At 48.0% G+C, this 22,984-nt stretch overlaps 1 protein-coding gene across 2 annotated transcripts; it reads left to right on the top strand.

Annotated features, from left to right (window-relative positions):
- Positions 1-19,935: 19,935 nt before the first annotated feature.
- Positions 19,936-22,980, top strand: LOC125525889 (mitogen-activated protein kinase 4). Of its 2 annotated transcripts, none has more exons than XM_048690894.1 (3): positions 19,936-20,255; positions 20,901-21,326; positions 21,857-22,980. In XM_048690894.1, exons 1-3 carry the CDS (start codon positions 20,115-20,117, stop codon positions 22,541-22,543), a joined length of 1,254 nt encoding a protein of 417 aa, XP_048546851.1. In that variant the 5' UTR covers positions 19,936-20,114; the 3' UTR covers positions 22,544-22,980. The 2 variants fall into 2 exon arrangements, with proteins under 2 accessions (XP_048546851.1, XP_048546852.1); XM_048690895.1 differs by lacking the exon at positions 19,936-20,255 and adding an exon at positions 20,528-20,820.
- Positions 22,981-22,984: the final 4 nt, after the last annotated feature.

The raw sequence follows: 22,984 nt of genomic DNA, 5'->3' as shown, positions 1-22,984 counted from the left end.
GAAAAAATCCTACCAAGTGGAGAGCAATCCTCCCACTCGGGGGCTTAGCTGCAGTCCAGTACTCGCCTAAGTAAAAAAAATCCTACCGAGTGGAGAGCAATCCTCCCACTCGGGGGCTTAGCTGCAGTCCAGTACTTGCCTAAGTTCTCTCACTAGGAGACTTAGCTGCAGTCCAGTACTCACCTAAGTTTGAAAAAATCTTACCAAGTGGAGAGCAATCCTCCCACTCGGGGGTCTTAGCTGCAGTCCAGTACTCGCCTAAGTCCGAAACATACCCCTATCCGCAAGGACGACGAGGTGCAGGTCGACTTCAACCTTCTCCTTCGGAGCTACGACACAAGTATAATGTACGCTCCATCCCTATCCGCAAGGACGACGAGGTGCAGGTCGACTGCAACCTTCTCCTTAGGAGCTATGGCACAAGTACAACGTACGCTCCATCCCTATCCGCAAGGATGACGAGGTGCAGGTCGACTGCAACCTTCTCCTTCGGAGCTACGGCACAAGTACTGAAGGAAATATGCCCTAGAGGCAATAATAAAGTTATTATTTATTTCCTTATTTCATGATAAATGTTTATTATTCATGCTAGAATTGTATTAACCGGAAACATAATACATGTGTGAATACATAGACAAACAGAGTGTCACTAGTATGCCTCTACTTGACTAGCTCGTTGATCAAATATGGTTAAGTTTCCTAACCATATACTTGAGTTGTCATTTGATTAACGGTATCACATCATTAGGAGAATGATGTGATTGACTTGACCCATTCCGTTAGCTTAGCACTTGATCGTTTAGTTTGTTGCTATTGCTTTCTTCATGACTTATACATGTTCCTATGACTATGAGATTATGCAACTCCCGTTTACCGGAGGAACACTTTGTGTGCCACCAAACGTCACAACGTAACTGGGTGATTATAAAGGTGCTCTACAGGTGTCTCCAAAGGTACTTGTTGGGTTGGCGTATTTCGAGATTAGGATTTGTCACTCCGATTGTCGGAGAGGTATCTCTGGGCCCACTCGGTAATGCACATCACTATAAGCCTTGCAAGCATTGCAACTGATGAGTTAGTTGCGGGATGATGTATTACGGAACGAGTAAAGAGACTTGTCGGTAACGAGATTGAACTAGGTATTGAGATACCGACGATCGAATCTCGGGCAAGTAACATACCAATGACAAAGGGAACAACGTATGTTGTTATGCGGTCTGACCGATAAAGATCTTCGTAGAATATGTAGGAGCCAATATGGGCATCCAGGTCCTGCTATTGGTTATTGACTAGAGAGGTGTCTCGGTCATGTCTACATAGTTCTCGAACCCGTAGGGTCCGCACGCTTAACGTTCGTTGACGATATAGTACTATATGAGTTATGTATGTTGATGACCGAATGTTGCTCGGAGTCCGGGATGAGATCACGGACATGACGAGGAACTCTGGAATGGTCCGGAGATAAAGTTTGATATATGGGATAGTAGTGTTTGATCTCCGGAAGGGTTCCGGAATTCACCGGAAGGGGTTCCGGATGTTTCCCGAAATGTTTGGGCACGAGAACACTCTATCTGGGCCAAAGGGGAAAGCCCACGAGGCTTTTGGAAAGTGCAAAAGGAAGTTTTTCGGAGACCAGAGGCTAGACACCAGGAACCCTGGCGTCTAGGGGGTAGACGCCGGGAACCCTGGCGTCTAGCCCTGGAGTCCGAGAAGGACTCTTGCCTTTCGGGTGAAACCGACTTTGAGGAGGCTTTTACTCCAAGTTTCGACCCTAGGGCTCAACATATAAATAGAGGGGTAGGGCTAGCACCAAAGACACATTAAGAAACACCAAGCCGTGTACCGGCAACCCCGTCCCCTCTAGTTTATCCTCCATCATAGTTTTCGTAGTGCTTAGGCGAAGCCCTGCGGAGATTGTTCTTCACCAACACCGTCACCACGTCGTCGTGCTACCGGAACTCATCTACTACTTTGCCCCTCTTGCTGGATCGAGAAGGCGAGGACGTCACCGAGCCGAACGTGTGCAGAACTCGGAGGTGTCATGCTTTCGGTACTTGGATCGGTCGGACGTGAAGACGTACGACTACATCAACCGTGTTGATATAACGCTTCCGCGAACGGTCTAAGAGGGTACGTAGACAACACTCTCCCCTCTCATTGCTATGCATCACCATGATATTGCGTGTGCGTAGGAATTTTTTTGAAATTACTACGTTCCCCAACAGTGGCATCCGAGCCTAGGTTTTATGCGTTGATGTTGTGCATGAGTAGAACACAAGTGAGCTGTAGGCGATATAAGTCATACTGCTTACCAGCATGTCATACTTTGGTTCAGTGGTATTGTTGGATGAAGCGGCCCGGACCGACATTATGCGTACGCTTATGCGAGACTGGTTCTACCGACATGCTTTGCACACAGGTGGCTGGCGGGTGTCAGTTTCTCCAACTTTAGTTGAACCAAGTGTTGCTACGCCCGGTCCTTGCGAAGGTTAAAACAGCACCAACTGGACAAACTATCGTTGTGGTTTTGATGCATAGGTAAGAACGGTTCTTGCTTAAGCCCGTAGCAGCCACGTAAAACTTGCAACAACAAAGTAGAGGACGTCTAACTTGTTTTTGCAAGGCATGTTGTGATGTGATATGGTCAAGACATGATGCTAAATTTTATTGTATGAGATGATCATGCTTTGTAACCGAGTTATCGGCAACTGGCAGGAGCCATATGATTGTCGCTTTATTGTATGCAATGCAATCGCCCTGTAATGCTTTACTTTATCACTAAGCGGTAGCGATAGTCGTGGAAGCACAAGATTGGCGAGATGACAACGATGCTACGATGAAGATCAAGGTGTCGCGCGGGTGACGATGGTGATCATGACGGTGCTTTGGAGATGGAGATCACAAGCACAAGATGATGATGGCCATATCATATCACTTATATTGATTGCATGTGATGTTTATCTTTTATGCATCTTATCTTGCTTTGATTGACGGTAGCATTATAAGATGATCTCTCACTAAATTTCAAGAAAAAGTGTTCTCCCTGAGTATGCACCGTTGCCAAAGTTCGTCGTGCCCAGACACCACGTGATGATCGGGTGTGATAAGCTCTACGTCCATCTACAACGGGTGCAAGCCAGTTTTTGCACACACAGAATACTCAGGTTAAACTTGACGAGCCTAGCATATGCAGATATGGCCTCGGAACACTGAGACCGAAAGGTCGAGCGTGAATCATATAGTAGATATGATCAACATATTGATGTTCACCATTGAAAGCTACTCCATTTCACGTGACGATCGGTTATGGTTTAGTTGATTTGGATCACGTGATCACTTAGAAGATTAGAGGGATGTCTTTCTAAGTGGGAGTTCTTAAGTAATATGATTAATTGAACTTCAATTTATCATGAACTTAGTACCTGATAGTATTTTGCTTGTCTATGTTGATTGTAGATAGATGGCCCCCTACTGTTGTTCCGTTGAATTTTAACGCGTTCCTTGAGAAAGCAAAGTTGAAAGATGATGGTAGCAATTACACGGACTGGGTCCGTAACTTGAGGATTATCCTCATTGCTGCACAGAAGAATTACGTCCTGGAAGCACCACTAAGTGCCAAGCCTGCTGCAGGAGCAACACCAGATGTTATGAACGTCTGGCAGAGCAAAGCTAATGACTACTCGATAGTTCAGTGTGCCATGCTTTACGGCTTAGAACCGGGTCTTCAACGATGTTTTGAACGTCATGGAGCATATGAGATGTTTCAGGAGTTGAAGTTAATATTTCAAGCAAATGCCCAGATTGAGAGATATGAAGTCTCCAATAAGTTCTGTAGCTGCAAGATGGAGGAGAATAGTTCGGTCAGTGAACATATACTCAAAATGTCTGGGTATCATAATCACTTGACTCAACTGGGAGTTAATCTTCCTGTTGATAGTGTCATTGACAGAGTTCTTCAATCACTGCCACCAAGCTACAAGAGCTTCATGATGAACTATAACATGCAAGGGATGGATAAGACGATTCCCGGGCTCTTCGCAATGCTAAAGGTTGCGGAGGTAGAAATCAAAAAGGAGCATCAAGTGTTGATGGTCAATAAGACGGCCAGTTCCAAGAAAAAGGGCAAAGGGAAGAAGAAGGGGAACTTCAAGAAGAACAACAAACAAGTTGCTGCTCAGGAGAAGAAACCCAAATCTGGACCTAAGCCAGAAACTGAGTGCTTCTACTGCAAGCAGACTGGACACTGGAAGCGGAACTGCCCCAAGTATTTGGCGGATAAGAAGGATGGCAAGGTGAACAAAGGTATATGTGATATACATGTTATTGATGTGTACCTTACTAGAGCTCGCAGTAGCACCTGGGTATTTGATACTGGTTCTGTTGCTAATATTTGCAACTCGAAACAGGGACTACGGATTAAGTGAACACTGGCAAAGGACGAGGTGACGATGCGCGTGGGAAATGGTTCCAAAGTTGATGTGATCGCGGTCGACACGCTACATCTACATCTACCTTCGGGATTATTTTTAGACCTAAATAATTGTTATTTGGTGCCAGCGTTGAGCATGAACATTATATCTGGATCTTGTTTGATGCGAAACGGTTATTCATTTAAATCAGAGAATAATGGTTGTTCTATTTATATGAGTAATATCTTTTATGGTCATGCACCCTTGAAGAGTGGTCTATTTTTGATGAATCTTGATAGTAGTGATACACATATTCATAATGTTGAAACCAAAAGATGCAGAGTTGATAATAATAGTGCAACTTATTTGTGGCACTGCCGTTTAGGTCATATTGGTGTAAAGCGCATGAAGAAACTCCATACTGATGGACTTTTGGAATCACTTGATTATGAAGCACTTGGTACTTGCGAACCGTGCCTCATGGGCAAGATGACCAAAACGCCGTTCTCCGATACTATGGAGAGAGCAACGGATTTGTTGGAAATCATACATACAGATGTATGTGGTCCGATGAATGTTGAGGCTCGTGGCGGATATCGTTATTTTCTCACCTTCATAGATGATTTAAGCAGATATGGGTATATCTACTTAATGAAACATAAATCTAAAATATTTGAAAAGTTCAAAGAATTTCAGAGTGAAGTTGAAAATCATCGTAACAAGAAAATAAAATTTCTACGATCTGATCGTGGAGGAGAATATTTGAGTTACGAGTTTGGTCTACATTTGAAACAAAGCGGAATAGTTTCGCAACTCACGCCACCCGGAACACCACAGCGTAATGGTGTGTCCGAATGTCGTAATCGTACCTTACTAGATATGGTGCGATCTATGATGTCTCTTACTGATTTACCGCTATCTTTTTGGGGTTATGCTTTAGAGACGGCCGCATTCACGTTAAATAGGGCACCATCGAAATCCGTTGAGACGATGCCTTATGAACTGTGGTTTGGCAAGAAACCAAAATTGTTGTTTCTTAAAGTTTGGGGCTGCGATGCTTATGTGAAAAAGCTTCAGCCTGATAAGCTCGAACCCAAATCAGAGAAATGTGTCTTCATAGGATACCCAAAGGAGACTGTTGGGTACACCTTCTATCACAGATCCGAAGGCAAGACATTCATTGCCAAGAATGGATCCTTTCTAGAGAAGGAGTTTCTCTCGAAAGAAGTGAGTGGGAGGAAAGTAGAACTTGATGAGGTAACTGTACCTGCTCCCTTATTGGAAAGTAGTTCATCACAGAAACCGTTTTCTGTGACGCCTGACCAATTAGTGAGGAAGTTAATGATGATGATCATGGAACTTCAGATCAAGTTATTACTGAACCTCGTAGATCAACCAGAGTAAGATCCGCACCAGAGTGGTACGGTAATCCTGTTCTGGAAGTCATGCTACTAGATCATGATGAACCTACGAACTATGAAGAAGTGATGGTGAGCCCAGATTCCGCAAAATGGCTAGAAGCCATGAAATCTGAGATGGGATCCATGTATGAGAACAAAGTGTGGACTTTGGTTGACTTGCCCGTTGATCGGCAAGCAATTGAGAATAAATGGATCTTCAAGAAGAAGACCGACGCTGACGGTAATGTTACTGTCTACGAAGATCGACTTGTTGCAAAAGGTTTTAGACAAGTTCAAGGGATTGACTACGATGAAACCTTCTCACCCGTAGCGATGCTTAAGTCTGTCTGAATCATGTTAGCGATTGCCACATTTCATGATTATGAAATTTGGCAGATGGATGTCAAAACTGCATTCCTGAATGGATTTCTGGAAGAAGAGTTGTATATGATGCAACCGGAAGGTTTTGTCGATCCAAAGGGAGCTAACAAAGTGTGCAAGCTCCAGCGATCCATTTATGGACTGGTGCAAGCCTCTCGGAGTTGGAATAAATGCTTTGATAGTGTGATCAAAGCATTTGGTTTTGTACAGACTTTTGGAGAAGCCTGTATTTACAAGAAAGTGAGTGGGAGCTCTGTAGCATTTCTGATATTATATGTGGATGACATATTACTAATTGGAAATGATATAGAATTTCTGGATAGCATAAAGGGATACTTGAACAAAAGTTTTTCTATGAAAGACCTCGGTGAAGCTGCTTACATATTGGGCATCAAGATCTATAGAGATAGATCAAGACGCTTAATTGGACTTTCACAAAGCACATACCTTGACAAAGTTTTGAAAATGTTCAAAATGGATCAAGCAAAGAAAGGGTTCTTGCCTGTGTTACAAGGTGTGAAGTCGAGTAAGACTCAATGCCCGACCACTGCAGAAGATAGAGAGAAGATGAAAGATGTTCCCTATGCTTCAACCATAGGCTCTATCATGTATGCAATGCTGTGTACCACACCTGATGTGTGCCTTGCTATAAGTCTAGCAGGGAGGTACCAAAGTAATCCAGGAGTGGATCACTGGACAACGGTCAAGAACATCCTGAAATACCTGAAAAGGACTAAGGATATGTTTCTCGTTTATGGAGGTGACAAAGAGCTCATCGTAAATGGTTACGTTGACACAAGCTTTGACACTGATCCGGACGATTCTAAATCACAAACCGGAAACGTGTTTATATTAAACGGTGGAGCTGTCAGTTGGTGCAGTTCTAAACAAAGCGTCGTGGCGGGATCTACGTGTGAAGCGGAGTACATAGCTGCTTCGGAAGCAGCAAATGAAGGAGTCTGGATGAAGGAGTTCATATCCGATCTAGGTGTCATATCTATTGCATCGGGTCCAATGAAAATCTTTTGTGACAATACTGGTGCAATTGCCTTGGCAAAGGAATCCAGATTTCACAAGAGAACCAAGCACATCAAAAGACGCTTCAATTCCATCCAGGATTTAGTCCAGGTGGGAGACATAGAAATTTGCAAGATACATACGGATCTGAATGTTGCAGACACGTTGACTAAGCCTCTTCCATGAGCAAAACATGACCAGCACCAAGGCTCCATGGGTGTTAGAATCATTACTGTGTAATCTAGATTATTGACTCTAGTGCAAATGGGAGACTGAAGGAAATATGCCCTAGAGGCAATAATAAAGTTATTATTTATTTCTTTATTTCATGATAAATGTTTATTATTCATGCTAGAATTGTATTAACCGGAAACATAATACATGTGTGAATACATAGACAAACAGAGTGTCACTAGTATGCCTCTACTTGACTAGCTCATTGATCAAAGATGGTTAAGTTTCCTAACCATATACATGAGTTGTCATTTGATTAATGGGATCACATCATTAGGAGAATGATGTGATTGACTTGACCCATTCCGTTAGCTTAGCACTTGATCGTTTAGTTTGTTGCTATTGCTTTCTGCATGACTTATACATGTTCCTATGACTATGAGATTATGCAACTCCCGTTTACCGGAGGAACACTTTGTGTGCCACCAAACGTCACAACGTAACTGGGTGATTATAAAGGTTCTCTACAGGTGTCTCCAAAGGTACTTGTTGGGTTGGCGTATTTCGAGATTAGGATTTGTCACTCCGATTGTCGGAGAGGTATCTCTGGGCCCACTCGGTAATGCACATCACTATAAGCCTTGCAAGCATTGCAACTAATGAGTTAGTTGCGGGATGATGTATTACGGAATGAGTAAAGAGACTTTCCGGTAACGAGATTGAACTAGGTATTGAGACACCGACGATCGAATCTCGGGCAAGTAACATACCGATGACAAAGGGAACAACGTATGTTGTTATGCGGTCTGACCGATAAAGATCTTCATAGAATATGTAGGAGCCAATATGGGCATCCAGGTCCTGCTATTGGTTATTGACCAGAGAGGTGTCTCGGTCATGTCTACATAGTTCTCGAACCCGTAGGGTCCGCACGCTTAACGTTCGTTGACGATATAGTACTATATGAGTTATGTATGTTGATGACCGAATGTTGTTCGGAGTCCAGGATGAGATCACGGACATGACGAGGAACTCCGGAATGGTCCGGAGATAAAGTTTGATATATGGGATAGTAGTGTTTGATCTCCGGAAGGGGTTCCGGATGTTTCCCGAAATGTTTGGGCACGAGAACACTTTATCTGGGCCAAAGAGGAAAGCCCACGAGGCTTTTGGAAAGTGCAAAAGGAAGTTTTGCGGAGACCAGAGGCTAGATGCCAGGAACCCTGGCGTCTAGGGGGTAGACGCCAGGAACCCTGGCGTCTAGCCCTGGAGTCCGAGAAGGACTCTTGCCTTTTGGGTGAAACCAACTTTGAGGAGGCTTTTACTCCAAGTTTCGACCCCAGGGCTCAACATATAAATAGAGGGGTAGGGCTAGCACCAAAGACACATCAAGAAACACCAAGACGTGTGCCGACAACCCCGTCCCCTCTAGTTTATCCTCCGTCATAGTTTTCGTAGTGCTTAGGCGAAGCCCTGCGGAGATTGTTCTTCACCAACACCGTCACCACGCCGTCATGCTGCCGGAACTCATCTACTACTTTGCCCCTCTTGCTGGATCGAGAAGGCGAGGACGTCACCGAGCCGAACGTGTGCAGAACTCGGAGGTGTTGTGCTTTCGGTACTTGGATCGGTCGGACGTGAAGACGTACGAATACATTAACCGCGTTGATATAACGCTTCCGCGAACGGTCTACGAGGGTACGTAGACAACACTCTCCCCTCTCGTTGCTATGCATCACCATGATCTTGCATGTGCGTAGGAAATTTTTTGAAATTACTACGTTCCCCAACAAGTACAACGTACGCTCCATCCCTATCCGCAAGGACGACGAGGTGCAGGTCGACTGCAATCTACTCCTTCGGAGCTACGGCACAAGTACAACGCCCGCTCCATCCCTATCCGCAAGGATGACGAAGCACAGGTCGACTGGAGCCACCACCTCAGAGCTGTATCTCCAGCGCAAAGACTATTCCGAGCAGTGAGCAAAGTCCATTCGAAGGCAAACGCAAGCACATTCAGAGATAAACCAAATTCGGATAAATCCTAAAAGTTCCAAGCAGCAAATCAAAAGTACTCGAGCATCAAGCCCGAAGGAGTTCAACGGTTACAGCAATCACTCGGCATTCCGAGGCAAATTTAAAGCAGATTCAATTTTCATAAGTTTGTTCACTCGTCCAGAGGAGGGCTGGGAGGCTCCACGAACGAGTCCAGGTCGATCCCATCAGCGATCCGAGTGGCGGCAGCAATGAAAGTCTCCATGAAGGACTGGAAGTCATGCTTTTTGGTGTTAGCGACTTTGATCGCAGCCAGCTTGTCTTCACGAGCCTCCTTGCAATGGACTCGCACCAAGGACAGTGCCACGTCAGCACCACACCGTGCGGAGGATTTATTCCATTCTTGCACTCGGTCAGGGATCTCGCCCAGTCAAATCATCAAGGATTCCAGGTCATTTTGAAGCGTCGCCCTTGGCCAAAGCGATGAGTCGATTCAGGAGACTACCTCCTTCAGGCGCACGAGGTAGCTTGTGGCGCTGGCGATACGGGACTCCAGTCAGAGCACGTTCATTGCAGTTTCGTCGCAGACCAGAGAAGCGATAGGGTCCAGACCCGTCTCGACCCTTCCAGTTTCCTCGTCGAAGTCTTGGCAGAATTCTGCAGCCAAAAAATTAGTGAATCAACCGAGAAAGATCTGATCACAAGCATCAACACAGTCAGTTTAAAAGAAATACCTTCCAGCGTGAGATAGAGTTTCTTGGCAAGAGTCCTTAGATAAGCTTCCGTGTCATTCCTCTTGCGGATCGCAGACTCCAACTTTTCATTCAGGACAACCTTATCCTTCTTCAGACTGGTCACTTCGCGGTTATCTTCATTAAGACAAGATTTCAGTTTGTTCACCTCCCCTTCCAGCGTTCCGATTGAAGCAAGCTTCTGGTCTGCAAAAGCAGTTTTATCTTGGGCTGCTTTTTGCACGGCGGCGAGGTCCGAGTCCTTCTTCTCCAGATCCAACTTCATTTTCTCTGCAAAAGAAGAAATCGAATCAAAGAAGAGATCAAAGAAATATATTGAAAGTCAGTCGACAGTCAGTTACCTTCCATACCAGCGGCTTCACCTTGAGCTTTCTTCAGATTCTGCTGGGCCAATTCCAAGTCGAGGTTGAGTTGCCTCTGCTTCTCCTCAAGTTCAACAAACTTGAAATAAGAGTATAGGACTTCTGCAGAAGGCAAAAGACGGATCAGTCGATAAGATCAAAGGTTGTTTACTTCCAAGTGAATAAAACCTAAAGAAGTTCGCTTAGACCCCAGCCGACTGCACACAGTCGACTGCGGTCTCAGGGGCTACACCCAGCGGGTGCACTTGGCGTGCCCTCGCTGACTAAGACCCAACTCGACCGGTCCGCCCGGACCAAAAAAAAGCTGTTCAGACCATAGTCGACTGCTAGCAGTCGACTGCGGTCTCGGGGACTACACCCAGTGGGTGCACTTGGCGTGCCCCCATCGGTTCGGATCCTACTCGACCGGTCCGCCTGAGTCGAGTGTAAGAAATGAAAAAGAAAGGAAAGTAGAACTCAGACCCCAGTCGACTGCCAGCAGTCGGCCGCGGTCTCGGGGACTACACCCAGTGGGTGCACTTAGCGTGCCCCCACCGGTTCAGATCCCACTCGCCCAGACCGAGTGGAAGAACGAAACTACCAAAAACAAGAAAACACCCAGTGGGTGCCCTAATTTGACGCAAACAACAGGAGATTGTGTAGAAGAAGATTTTTCGGGTAACATATCCTCATAGAGCAAAAGCGTCGGAAAGTCTACTCACCTGGACATTGGCCCGAAGAGCAGCACTGGCGTCGTAGGCAGCCTAGCTGTTCTCATGCACCGTCTTCACCCGCTCCATCATCATGTCAGCCTGTCGGATGGCTTCCGCAGCCGCTTCCGACTGGTTGTCCGGGACGGGATAGCTGGTGAAAAAGTGAGCAGACGACCCAGGTGCGGCGGCTTGGAGCTCCGTGGCGTGGAGTTGGACGACTGAAGGAATCACAGGTGCAGTCGACGGTGCGGGGTGCTCACTCGACAAGGGTGCAGCGAAGGTCACAGAGGCCCTGCCCGCGTCTTTAGGTTGACGGATGGGAGGTGTCGTAGTTGGTTCTTGCCGAGACATCCTGCCAGCTGCTACCTTCTTGCTCTTCCTAGGCTTAAGAGCCACATCTTCATCGTCATCTGGAAGATCGATGACGTTGGGTGGAGCTGCAAGGCGGATCATTCGACCCCAAGTGAACCACTAGAACGCAATCGACCAAGGAATCAACAACAAAATCACAAGAGTTTATACCTGGGTTGGAGGTTACCGCATCTTCCATCTCCTTGTCCCGGTACTGGAGAGAAGAGGTTCCTGACGTAGCAGCACTGCAAAGACCCGCATTCAATCGGTTACGTCCGGTTAATCGAGTCGATGAAAAGGACAAGTCAGATGATTACCCGGAGATAGTAGGGACGGTCACTTTGATCCTGGGCAAAGCCTTTGGCAGTTTGGAGGAGGTGGCTTTCGGTGCTTTCGGCGCTGGAGGCGGCACAACTTTGGACTACTTTGGGGCCTTCTTAGTCGGCGTTGGGGAAGACGTCCTGGGACGCTTCGAAGACTGTCCAATCGGCTCGCCGGGTCATGAGCGTGTTTGGATCTCCTCTCCCTACGAGGAGGCGAGTCGACTTCTTCGTCATCAGTTGATTCGTCGCTCTCCTCGTCCTCCTCGGCATCCGAGTGCCCCTCGCCGCTCTCGCCCGCGCTCGCTTTTTCCTCGACGTCTTGCTCCTGCACTCCGTTTGGCATTGAGTACATGTCGATGAGGGCCTGAAAAGACAATGATCAAAAGAAATTCAGTCGACCATCAACAAGATGTCGCACAGTGAATCGGAAAGATACTTGATAAAATAGAATCATACCTGCTCCGGCTGATGTGAGTGGTCGAATGGAATCACCCTCCTAGACCCCCGAGGGTTGTCTTTGTTGCTGGTGATCCCCATCAGCCACTTCTCCAAGGTGTCCTCACTGACGTCCTCCGGGTGGATCCGAGTGGAATCCTCGAGCCTAAAGTACATCCACATCGGATGATCGCGTGCCTGAAGCGGTTGGATGCGTCGGCCGAGAAAGACCTCCAGCAGGTCCATCCCGGTCACCCCGTCGCGGACGAGTTGGACGACCCGCTCGACCAGCACCTTGACCTATGCCTTCTCTTCTGGAACCACCTTCCGGGGGGTGGGCTTCTCCACTCGAGCCAAAGAAAAGGGAGGAAGTCCGGTCGACTGACCCGGGGTCGGCTGATCCTTGCAGTAGAACCAAGTCGACTACCATCCCCGGACCGAGTCGGGAAGGATCATGGCTGGGAAGGTACTCTTGCTCCTCATCTGGATCCCTAGACCCCCGCACATCTGGATCACTTGTGTCCTCTCGTCACTTGGATTGGCCTTTTTGACCGACTGGGAGCGGCAGGTGAAGATGTGTTTGAAAAGACCCCAGTGCGGTCGACAGCCCAAGAAATTTTCACACATCGACACGAAAGCAGTCAGATAGACTATGATGTATGGAGTGAAATGGTGGAGCTGAGCCCCAAAGAAGTTCAAAAAACCTCGGAAAAAAGGATGGGGAGGCAGTGAGAATCCGCGATCTACGTGGGTGGCGAGGAGAACACACTCACCCTCCCTTGGCTGCGGCTCGGTCTCGTTCCCCGGGAGCCGTGCCGACTTGTGGGGGATCAGTCCCCCTTCCACCAGGTCGTCGAGGTCGTCATGGGTGATTGTCGAGCGGATCCAGTCGCCCTGGATCCAGCCCGGCGGCAGGCCGGATCTCGACGAGGATCCAGCCCGGCGGCAGGCCGGATCTCGACGAGGATCCGCCCCGGCTGGTCCGCTTGCCCTTCGCCTTCGCGGTCGCCTTCTTCGCGTGTTCCAGCGCCACCGTCTTCTCTTTCCCCATGGCGACGGGTCGAGTTCGAGCGAGGGTCCGGCGACGAGAGCGGAAGCGAGCGTGGCAGAGAGATCGGGGGAAGAAGAAGAGAGAATGGGAGCGCACGGGGCAGGGGCCTGGTCCGGTGCCTTTTATAAGGTCGTCCCCCGAGTGACTGACTGATGAACCCAGACGATCTAAACAAGTCCCGCAACAGTCGCGCGCGCAGTACGTGGCGAAAAAGGTGGCGCGGGGATCGAGGAGACTTGCCTAATCCGTCCAGATAACCACGGTTCCGCCCATCTGGCGCACTTCCCAAAATTCGAATCCCGCGAAATCCGCAGAGAGCAGAGCAACTTGCCAGACTGAAGACAAACTTCCTCTACATTATCATTTGGAATTCTACCGCGAAAATTCACTCGACAAAAACCAAGAATGGACCAAGGTGACTGCGAAAGGAGTCGACGGCGTTCCCTCAACTCACTGTTCCAGAACAAGATATACTCATGGCACAAAGAATGGGTCGGAAGTGTCCCCAACTCCTTCCTCACTCAAACCCTGATCCATTCGGGGGCTAATGATGAAGCTATGTACCTAGGGTAGGGTCATGGATCTGTCCAACATACCCTCCCCAAGAACATATCTACAAAGAATCAGAAGCAGTCAAAGAGAAATCATCATCCACTCGACCATGAAGATGTGCTCACTCGACCACCTTGAAGACACTCGACCACCATAAGATAAGAAACCTTCCACTCTGCAACGGTCAGGGTTTAAACCATAGCTTTATGAGCATTTACAACACTTTACTTCAGACGTTACCAGTAACACTCCTCCTTTATGGGCATTGAACCCTGTGTAACGGAGGGGAGCTGGGGTCCTGGCGCACTCTATATAAGCAACCCCCCTCCTCTGGGACAGGGGTTCGCACCTTCTGTAATTCACACGCATATATTCAGTCGACCGCCTCCGGGCTCCGAGACGTAGGGTTGTTACTTCCTCCGAGAAGGGCCTGAACTCGTAAAACTCATGCGTACAACTCCTCCATAGCTAGGATCTTGCCTCTACATTCCTACCCCTCTATTCTACTGTCAGTCTTAGAACGACGACACCCACCCCTCACTAATGTCCAATTAAAGCCTGTCAAATCCTCCATTAAGTAAGGTTCGTAGCATTCTACGATGGCTGCTCGTAGCATCTCCTCCTCGAGTAGTCCAGCTTCATTCGACGGCACCGGTTTCCTTCCTTTTGTGGTATCTGCGCCAAGCCGACTGTATTAAAGCAATCGGCCCAAGTCCTCCATTGTTGTGAGTTGACTCTAATGGCGTTCTGAAGCTATTTTCTATGGAATGTTCTGAACTGGTTTTCCAGATTTGAGAATGTATAACGGAAGATTTGAAATGATGCATGCGGTTTTGAGCAAGAGATTAATGGACTAGAGTGAACAGTATATGTCTTCCGGAAGTAAATAGTTGTTGATTAAATTGGTTGCCCAAGCCATTCCTACCTGTGTGATGAGCGTGTTTCATTTGCCTGCATTGATGTGTGATGATCTGTCACGATTAATGTGGCAATGCCGGTGTAGAGTGGAGAAAGGAAACACAAGATGGCTTGGTTGAGTTGGGATAAGATGAGACTTCCTAAATCTAAAGGGGGTGTGGGATTTCGCAACATGCGGGCCTTCAACCAAGCTTTGCTCGTTCAGCAAGCCTAGCATTTGCTAGATGCACTAGGCATCTTGTGTGCTCGCCTTCTTCGAGCAAAGTATTACCCAAGTGGCAATCCTTTGGACATTGTTTTTCTGGTAACTCGTGGACTGTCTGGAAGAGTATTGAATTGGTCTAGAGCTTGTAAGAGAAGGATCATTTGGAGGGTTGCTCACGGACTATTCAAAACTTGGCGAGGCCCTTGGATCCCGTGTGGACTATCATTCAGGGCTATTATGCTACGCTGAAGCACAATTGTCATTTTAATTAGGTGGCTGATTTCTTGGATGAGCATGATGCTTGTTATACCCTGCGCTTAACGAGTGAGGCGTCGCAGAGGCCAGGCTCCATGGAGCCAGTTTTATCAAAATAAAATCAGAATATACTTAAAAGTTTCAAAAAATATCAAATCTTTTTATACAAATACATATGACTGTTCGTCAAGTTATAAAAAAGTTCCATCAGGTAATTTGATTATTTGCATGCTACCCAAAAAAGATAAATATCTGGCCCAAAAACGACAAAGATAAAGCCCATTTTAATATGTGTATTTATCTTTTTTTGTACATTACATGTTAACATATATGTTCATGAAATTTTATACATGTATACTACAAATAAACATCTATGTATATACTTTTTTTCAGATTTTTTCAATGTGTGGAAATAATATTTTCGCTGAAAAGAAATAACGAGCTATGTGAAGCTCGGTCTCTGCTATGCTTTTTCGGCGCTTAACGCTCTTTTTGGCCCATTGATGTATTCAGAAAATACATACATCAGCAAGACAACGCCGATATTTTTTTTTTGCTTGGCAGCTAGAAGAACAGTATGTTTACCGTTAAGGATGTGTGCATGCTTGCAAGCTCTGATCATGATGATTCTATTGCTGCGGAGCGACCAACAACCACCTTCAAGGGGAAAGATAAGTCTTTTTAAAAAATAAGAAAGACCCCGTCTCTGCATCTGGGCGATGCATACATCCACTTTATTAATTATTCACACAAAACTTTACAAGAAAATACAACAGTAAGTCTGAATCTACCGTCTAGGCAATATCTGTCGCTGCTCATATCCAATTCATGAAGGGATGATGACAGTCCGGGCCTAATACCACAGACCTCGCAGTCAAGCCTAACATCTAAGATTTGAGGCCCCAACCAAGCCACTTGCCGAGTATGGGGCCCGGCACGCTCTCGGAGGACGCCGTCGCCAACTGCTACCCCTCCAACTTCAGAGCTGTACTGATGCATCATCCTTGCCCTGTCTAGCTGTCGTCGAGCCACCACAGCGCCCAACGCCACCACCTCCCTGCGCGCGAACTGCTGAGCACGTCGCGGTCGCCGCCGGTACACCTTAGCACCATGCCGCCAAGTACCACCAGCCGACACAGCTTGAAGTCTCTGGAAGATCTGTCGTGTGTAGCACCTGCCGATCAGGCATGACAAAGCGTAGCACCTGTCGACCAGGCATGACTTGATATCTCCACCGAATCTCCGTGCAAGACGAAGCCGCTCCACCTCCTACCTCCGACTTCCAGCGCTGCTCCACAAACAATACTCCCAAGAGAGAAACGACACCCGCAGTGCCGCCATCGTCTGATCTGGAAAACCAGATCCTGGGGTTTTCCCCGGAGCAACACGAGTGGGTCGACACTAGTTACACGACGATGTCTTCATCAAGGTAACGACACAAAACGCCGCCATCGCCTGCCGTCGGCTCGGTTTTCACCGGCAACTCTGTCTCCCCAACTCACAGCCAGGACTAAATGATAATCTCGAGATCCGACCACCCAACCTCTGGCCGGCCACCTCCGACAGAGAAGATGACCACCACCGCCGGCTCCACTGGCCAGATTAGATCTGACCGGAGGTGCGGCCAAGCAGTCCACCAGGCCCTCGATGTCGCAGCCGATCCAAGGCCGGATGATGCGTCGCCGCAGCATAGACCGCCCGCCGCGAGGCAGGAGTGGCCTCCGCGGCCATCGCCGCCGCTTCGCTAGATCGGCCGCAGCCGTTTCGCTAGATCGGCCGTGCCTCCACGCGCATAGGAGGGGGGGGGCGCACCGCCCCTGAGTCCCGGGAGGGAGGAGAACCCCCGCCACCCTCGTCGTCCACCGGGCACAGGCCGGCGGCGGGAGAAAGGGAGGAAGGGGGTCGGCCCAGGCAGCGGCTAGGGTTGGAGTACCACCCGTGTCGCCCGAGCGAGGGTGAGACGGGGGTCAGGAGCGAGCGTCTCCGGCCTCTGCAACAATTAGAGATGCATACGACCTTTTAGGTATGAGTACTAGGATTTTTAATCTTGATTACGCATCGAGTCTAGTCCTCAATAATGCGTGAGTACCACGTAAGTCGTTTTGGCCATTACCTCCTAATGATCTTTTAATAGGAAATGGAAAGCAACGGATATTGAATGTTTTGTTGGGCTGTTCAGATACCACTCATGACATGCTGATTACGCTTATTTGGCGTATTTGGCAGCATGATAAAGAGATACCCAGCACCGGGAATTCAATTTGGCCCTTCGAAGCATATGCTCCAGCCCACCAAAAATGCTTTTTGCAAATGTCAATTTTTTTAAAAAAAATAGATGTGCCTATTGTACACCAAAATGCTACTTGCAAACTTTTAGGAGAAAAACTTAAGTATTTTGATCTGTGTAAAAAAAATGAACGACAAATGTTACCTTCAAATGTTACACTTATTTTTGGTTTTTCACCTACGAAGCACCGCCATTCTGTCTCGCATGAAAATTGGCAAGCACACTTGTTAACAAAAACATGTGCAAAAAAAGTTCAGATAGAGCCAAAAAACGGCACAAAGTTATTGTTGAGTTCTTAGATAGTTACTTCAAGTCCATTAGTAATTCACGAAGGTATAACACGGACGAGTTGTTGAAGTGGAAGATGCGGTTAATCCCGGCAAAGAAAACACTGACGCCAGCTGCTAGGTGGCCGTCAACGCCGGTGGACCACGTAGAAATTTCGTTAATGGGTCTGCGGATTGTACGACAGCGGAGGGCATGATTTTGAGGAAGCACGACAGCTTCGTTATACTCTCTGGTTTTCAGTTGTAATGATGCCTTGGAAGTGGAGCTACAAGGATCATGCAGGGGGATGGCACTCGCTGCCCAACATAGTACTAATCTTCCAATCATTGTCCAATCATATTCTCTGGAGGCTCTTGATGTGTTACTATCAGGTGATGGATTTTATCTCTGGATCAAGGCATTGATGGTCCATAGAGAGTTTATTCCGTAGAAACTTCGTCAAGAACAAAATGGTGTGGCAAATCATTTTGCAAACTATAGTTGTATTAAGTGTACCATCGCTGTATGACTTCACCAAATACTCCCACCCCCCATGTATTGATCTTTTGCCTCTCTATTGTAACCCTATAATTTTGGAGTTTTAGGATAGTCTCATGCCATAGAAAAAAGGGTACATACATGCACATTGACCCCCTCCCCCCTCCCCATTGCAAAGAATCAGAGTATTTGCTGTTGCCTAGTTAATCTGTACATCTAAAAAGAGTTAAGAAGGCATGCTACAAATTTTTTTTTCTCCTCCCATGAGCGACCCCTAGGCGGCTATGGTTTCTCCACCCGCCGCTAGCATCATCGCCAATCTGTCTCATCTCATGTCGCCTTAGGGACATCGAGGCATGTTAGATCCCGACCAATTGCCAACGGGAGAACTAGTGCTTCGTTTTTAGGTATTTTTGTTTGTTTAGGGCGGCGCCAGCTCCCTGAAGATGAAATAAGGTTCTCCTCGCCTAGCCTCCATCCCAACTATGTGTCTCACATTGTCAGATGGCGTGGCAAGGTGTGTCTTCTATAGATGTTGCGGTATTAGGTCGGTGTTTGTCTTTGGTGGATCTGTTTGGACTCGTTCTTTGTTCGTCTGCATTCATGTGTCTATAGGTAGGATCCCTTCCATCTACGCTTCTTGTCATCGGCGACGGTTTTTGTCTGGTACGCTGGTCCTCTGGGTCATAGCACGATTTTTTTTACTGTCTACCACAATAAGGCTTGTCCGACTCCTACGAGGGAGGGGCGATGACACTAGCACACATTCGGCTTGCTCAATTGTTTGTAGTCATCGCTAGGTGGTCTACGAAAATGGATCACTTCGGGTTTCTTTGTATTGACGTGATATTCGATATGAATAGACCATATATGGAAAGTTTATGTAAGCACGAAACCCAAAGGCTAAAAAACGTTATTCAAAATGTTAGGACTCAAAATGTTGTTCAAACAGAATTAGGCAGCTGACCTCGCAAGGCGTAACCGCTCGCGGTGACCCGAAGTTGGAGGATAACCCAAGATGATCAAAGAATAAAGTATATATAATCGGGCAGCCGAATGCGTAGGCGTAACCACTGAGTGATCATCATGGATACGCCCCCCAAATACCTCGGGCGATAAACTCGCCGAACCCGCATCACGCGGCGAAACCCTGCCGCCATGGTAGCCTCGGCGTCACTCCTCCTCCGTACCGTACGCGCTTGCCGGGTCAACGCGGGAGGAAAGACGCGCGCGCCGGAGAAGCAACCCAACCGCCGCACGGATCGGAAAAACGACCCACATTTCACTCTACCGTCCGAGCCCAGCGAGCCCTCGTGGCCCCGCCCGACGCCGGCCACGCGCCTCCGACGGGTCACCAGCCGTCGCCGCTCCAGCGCCGCACGCTACTCAGGCGCGCACGTGCGAGGCGTCGCCGGAAAGCCGGTGGGCGGCTTACCCGGACCGGAAGGATGGTGACGAAGCAGGGCCGCCTCGTCCCGAGGAGCGGCAGTGGCCATGTGTCCCGAGGCCGGCCATGTGGGCGGGGCGGCGGGTATATATGGGGCGGCCACAGGGGGCCTTCCTCATCGTCTTCCTCAGCCTGCCGCGTGTTCCATCTCGCTAGCTGCCCGCCCCTTCGCTGTACCTGAGCGCCAGCGGCACCCATCGCCATCTTCCTCATCGCAGCCCCACCACCACTCCCCCGAGTCCAAGTCCGTGGAGCTACGCGCGTGCGTGCGTACGTACGTACGTTCCTTCCTCCCTCCCTCCCTCCCTCCCTTCCCCGAAATAAAAAATAGACAGAGAGCCTCATGCTCGGTCGCTCCCTGCCTTTGCCTCCGCCTCCGTCTCCGCGTGCGCTCCCCATCCCCATCCCCTGCCTCCCCCGCCCCCGGACGTGCTCTGCTTCTCCAGATCCGCCGCCGACGCTGCTGCTGCCGCCGCGTCCTGAGGTGAGTGGACGATCCGCCCGCGCACGGGACGGGGAGCTTCTCCCCGCCCCCATTTTCTTTCCTTTACTTTCCTTTCCTCGTACTGCTTTCGTGAGGCGCAGCGGAGCCGAATTGGGTCGCTTCCGGTGCCGGCCGCCGCTAGGATGCTCGTGTCAGGGGCAGCCGGGACGAGTTGCGTCGAAATGCGGCCGATTCGGTCCGATTCGGCGGCGGATTGCAGCGCCCAGCCATGGATTGTGCTGCGCTAGCTGGGGTTGTGGGGGGGAGAGAGGGTGGCTCTGATTCAAAACACACCACTGGGACTGGGTCAGTCAAACAAACAGTGTTAGACAGGCACTGGTGTTAGGTTGAGGATAAAAATTGTGCGGGGGTGCAAATACATGCTGCTGGTAAAGGTCAAGCTCATAAGACTTGGCAAAATTAAAATGGATGAAGGCTTAAGCGCATCGCTCGCGCCATGGTTATGATGAATTGTGTGTGGGGTGGAAACAGAGACTGTTACTACCACGGGGCTAAAAAGTCAAGCTCATAAGACTTGGCAAAATTATATTGGCACCCTAAACTAGTAAGCTTCGTCCTTGTTATTATCCTTCCATTGTTCTCAATTAATAGACAGCTAACTCTATGTTTCCTTTTTCCCCGTAGAAAATGGCGATGATGGTGGATCCACCGAACGGCATGGGAAACCACGGGAAGCACTACTACACCATGTGGCAGACCATGTTCGAGATCGACACCAAGTACGTGCCGATCAAGCCCATCGGAAGAGGAGCCTACGGGATAGTTTGCTCCTCGATCAACCAGGAGACCAACGAGAAGGTCGCCATCAAGAAGATAAACAACGTCTTTGACAACCGCGTGGATGCGCTGAGGACGCTGCGCGAGCTGAAGCTCCTTCGGCACCTGCGCCATGAGAATGTCATTGCCTTGAAGGATATAATGATGCCGATACATAGGAGGAGCTTCAAGGATGTCTACTTGGTCTCCGAGCTCATGGACACGGATCTGCATCAGATTGTCAAGTCGTCTCAGCCGCTGTCCAATGACCACTGTCAGTATTTCCTTTTTCAGGTATGCGCCGGCTCTGTTTTTCATTCTTACCTTTGAATTCCATGTAGTCCTTCATTTGTTCTCACCATTCTACCATAATAATCTGTTCACACCTCAAGTGTATGGCAAGATAATGTTCTTTTTATCGTTCATACTAATTTGCATTAAGTGCATGATCTATCTAAAGTTGTTGAGTTTCAACTAGTTGAGTTGCCAAAGAATGATATGCTAATTTATGGAAGAAGCGCATGCCAGTTTGAATATTTCTAGCAGGAGCTTCTATAGCTGCTCCCCTTGGAAGTGCATTTCTTAAAAGCAACCTAATACACAGCAGATCTGCACATGGTATTTGCATGAACCTGTAACTTAAGCCTCTGTGAATTATTTCAGGATAGCTATATACAAATTGAACTTGAGCATCTTGTATTGGACTGATTCTTAGATGCTTGTCTTATGAATTAGTCTTGTTTGTTACCATGTCACTTTCTCACATTCTTCTGATCCTTTTTCTCCCATATTTGTCAATAACACCTTTTTTTTCTTGACTGTAGCTGCTCCGAGGACTGAAGTACCTTCATTCAGCAGGGATACTCCATAGAGACCTGAAGCCTGGGAACCTTCTGGTCAATGCAAACTGTGACCTGAAGATCTGTGACTTTGGTCTGGCTCGCACAAATAACACTAAAGGTCAGTTTATGACTGAATACGTTGTCACCCGCTGGTACAGAGCTCCCGAGCTGCTGCTCTGCTGCGACAACTATGGCACCTCCATAGATGTCTGGTCTGTTGGCTGCATCTTTGCTGAGCTACTTGGCCGCAAGCCGATCTTTCCAGGAACCGAGTGCCTTAATCAGCTTAAGCTCATAGTCAATGTTCTTGGCACCATGAGCGAGGCTGACCTCGCGTTCATTGACAACCCGAAAGCGCGCAACTACATTAAATCCCTTCCATACACCCCAGGGATTCCCCTCAGTAGCATGTACCCGCAAGCGCACCCTCTTGCCATTGACCTGTTGCAGAAGATGCTTGTCTTTGACCCTTCCAAAAGGATCAGTGTCACCCAGGCTCTGGAGCACCCCTACATGTCCCCGCTGTATGATCCCAGCGCAAACCCTCCTGCGCAGGTGCCCATCGATCTCGACATAGATGAAAACATTGGCACAGATATGATCCGAGAAATGTTGTGGCAGGAGATGCTCCAGTACCACCCCGAGGCCGCCAGGATGGTGAATATGTGACAAGCAGGAATGAACATGTGAGAGCAGTGTGCCACACCAGGGTCTTCACATGTTCGTTCTTGGTATAAAGCTTTAATGCAATTATCGCAATGCCGTCGAGTGACCTGTTTATGTAAATATGTGCACAATAAATGGCGTATGGATTTCTCTAGCTGTGGGTCAGTACTTGGTAGTATATATGGACTGCTGTGTTGTAGAAGCGGAATTCGATTATGAAGAAGCTTGTGTAAGTTGTAATCTTTTTCTTTCCTTGATTGTAAGTTTGTAATCTTAGACACTGCTCTATGTATATGGACTACTGTGTTGTAGAAGCGGAATTCAGTTTATTACGAATTGGGTTATGAAGAAGCTCGTGTAAGTTGTAATCTTCTCTTCTCCCCATGGTTGTAAGTTGTAATTTTAGAAGCTGCTCTATGTATGGAGGTCTAAACTTTCAAGTGA

Source organism: Triticum urartu, chromosome 7 (assembly GCF_003073215.2).
Source record: "Triticum urartu cultivar G1812 chromosome 7, Tu2.1, whole genome shotgun sequence".
Classification (NCBI taxonomy): domain Eukaryota; kingdom Viridiplantae; phylum Streptophyta; class Magnoliopsida; order Poales; family Poaceae; genus Triticum; species Triticum urartu.
The sequence above is the reverse complement of the archived record's forward strand: the minus strand, read 5'-3'. Positions and strand labels throughout refer to the sequence as shown.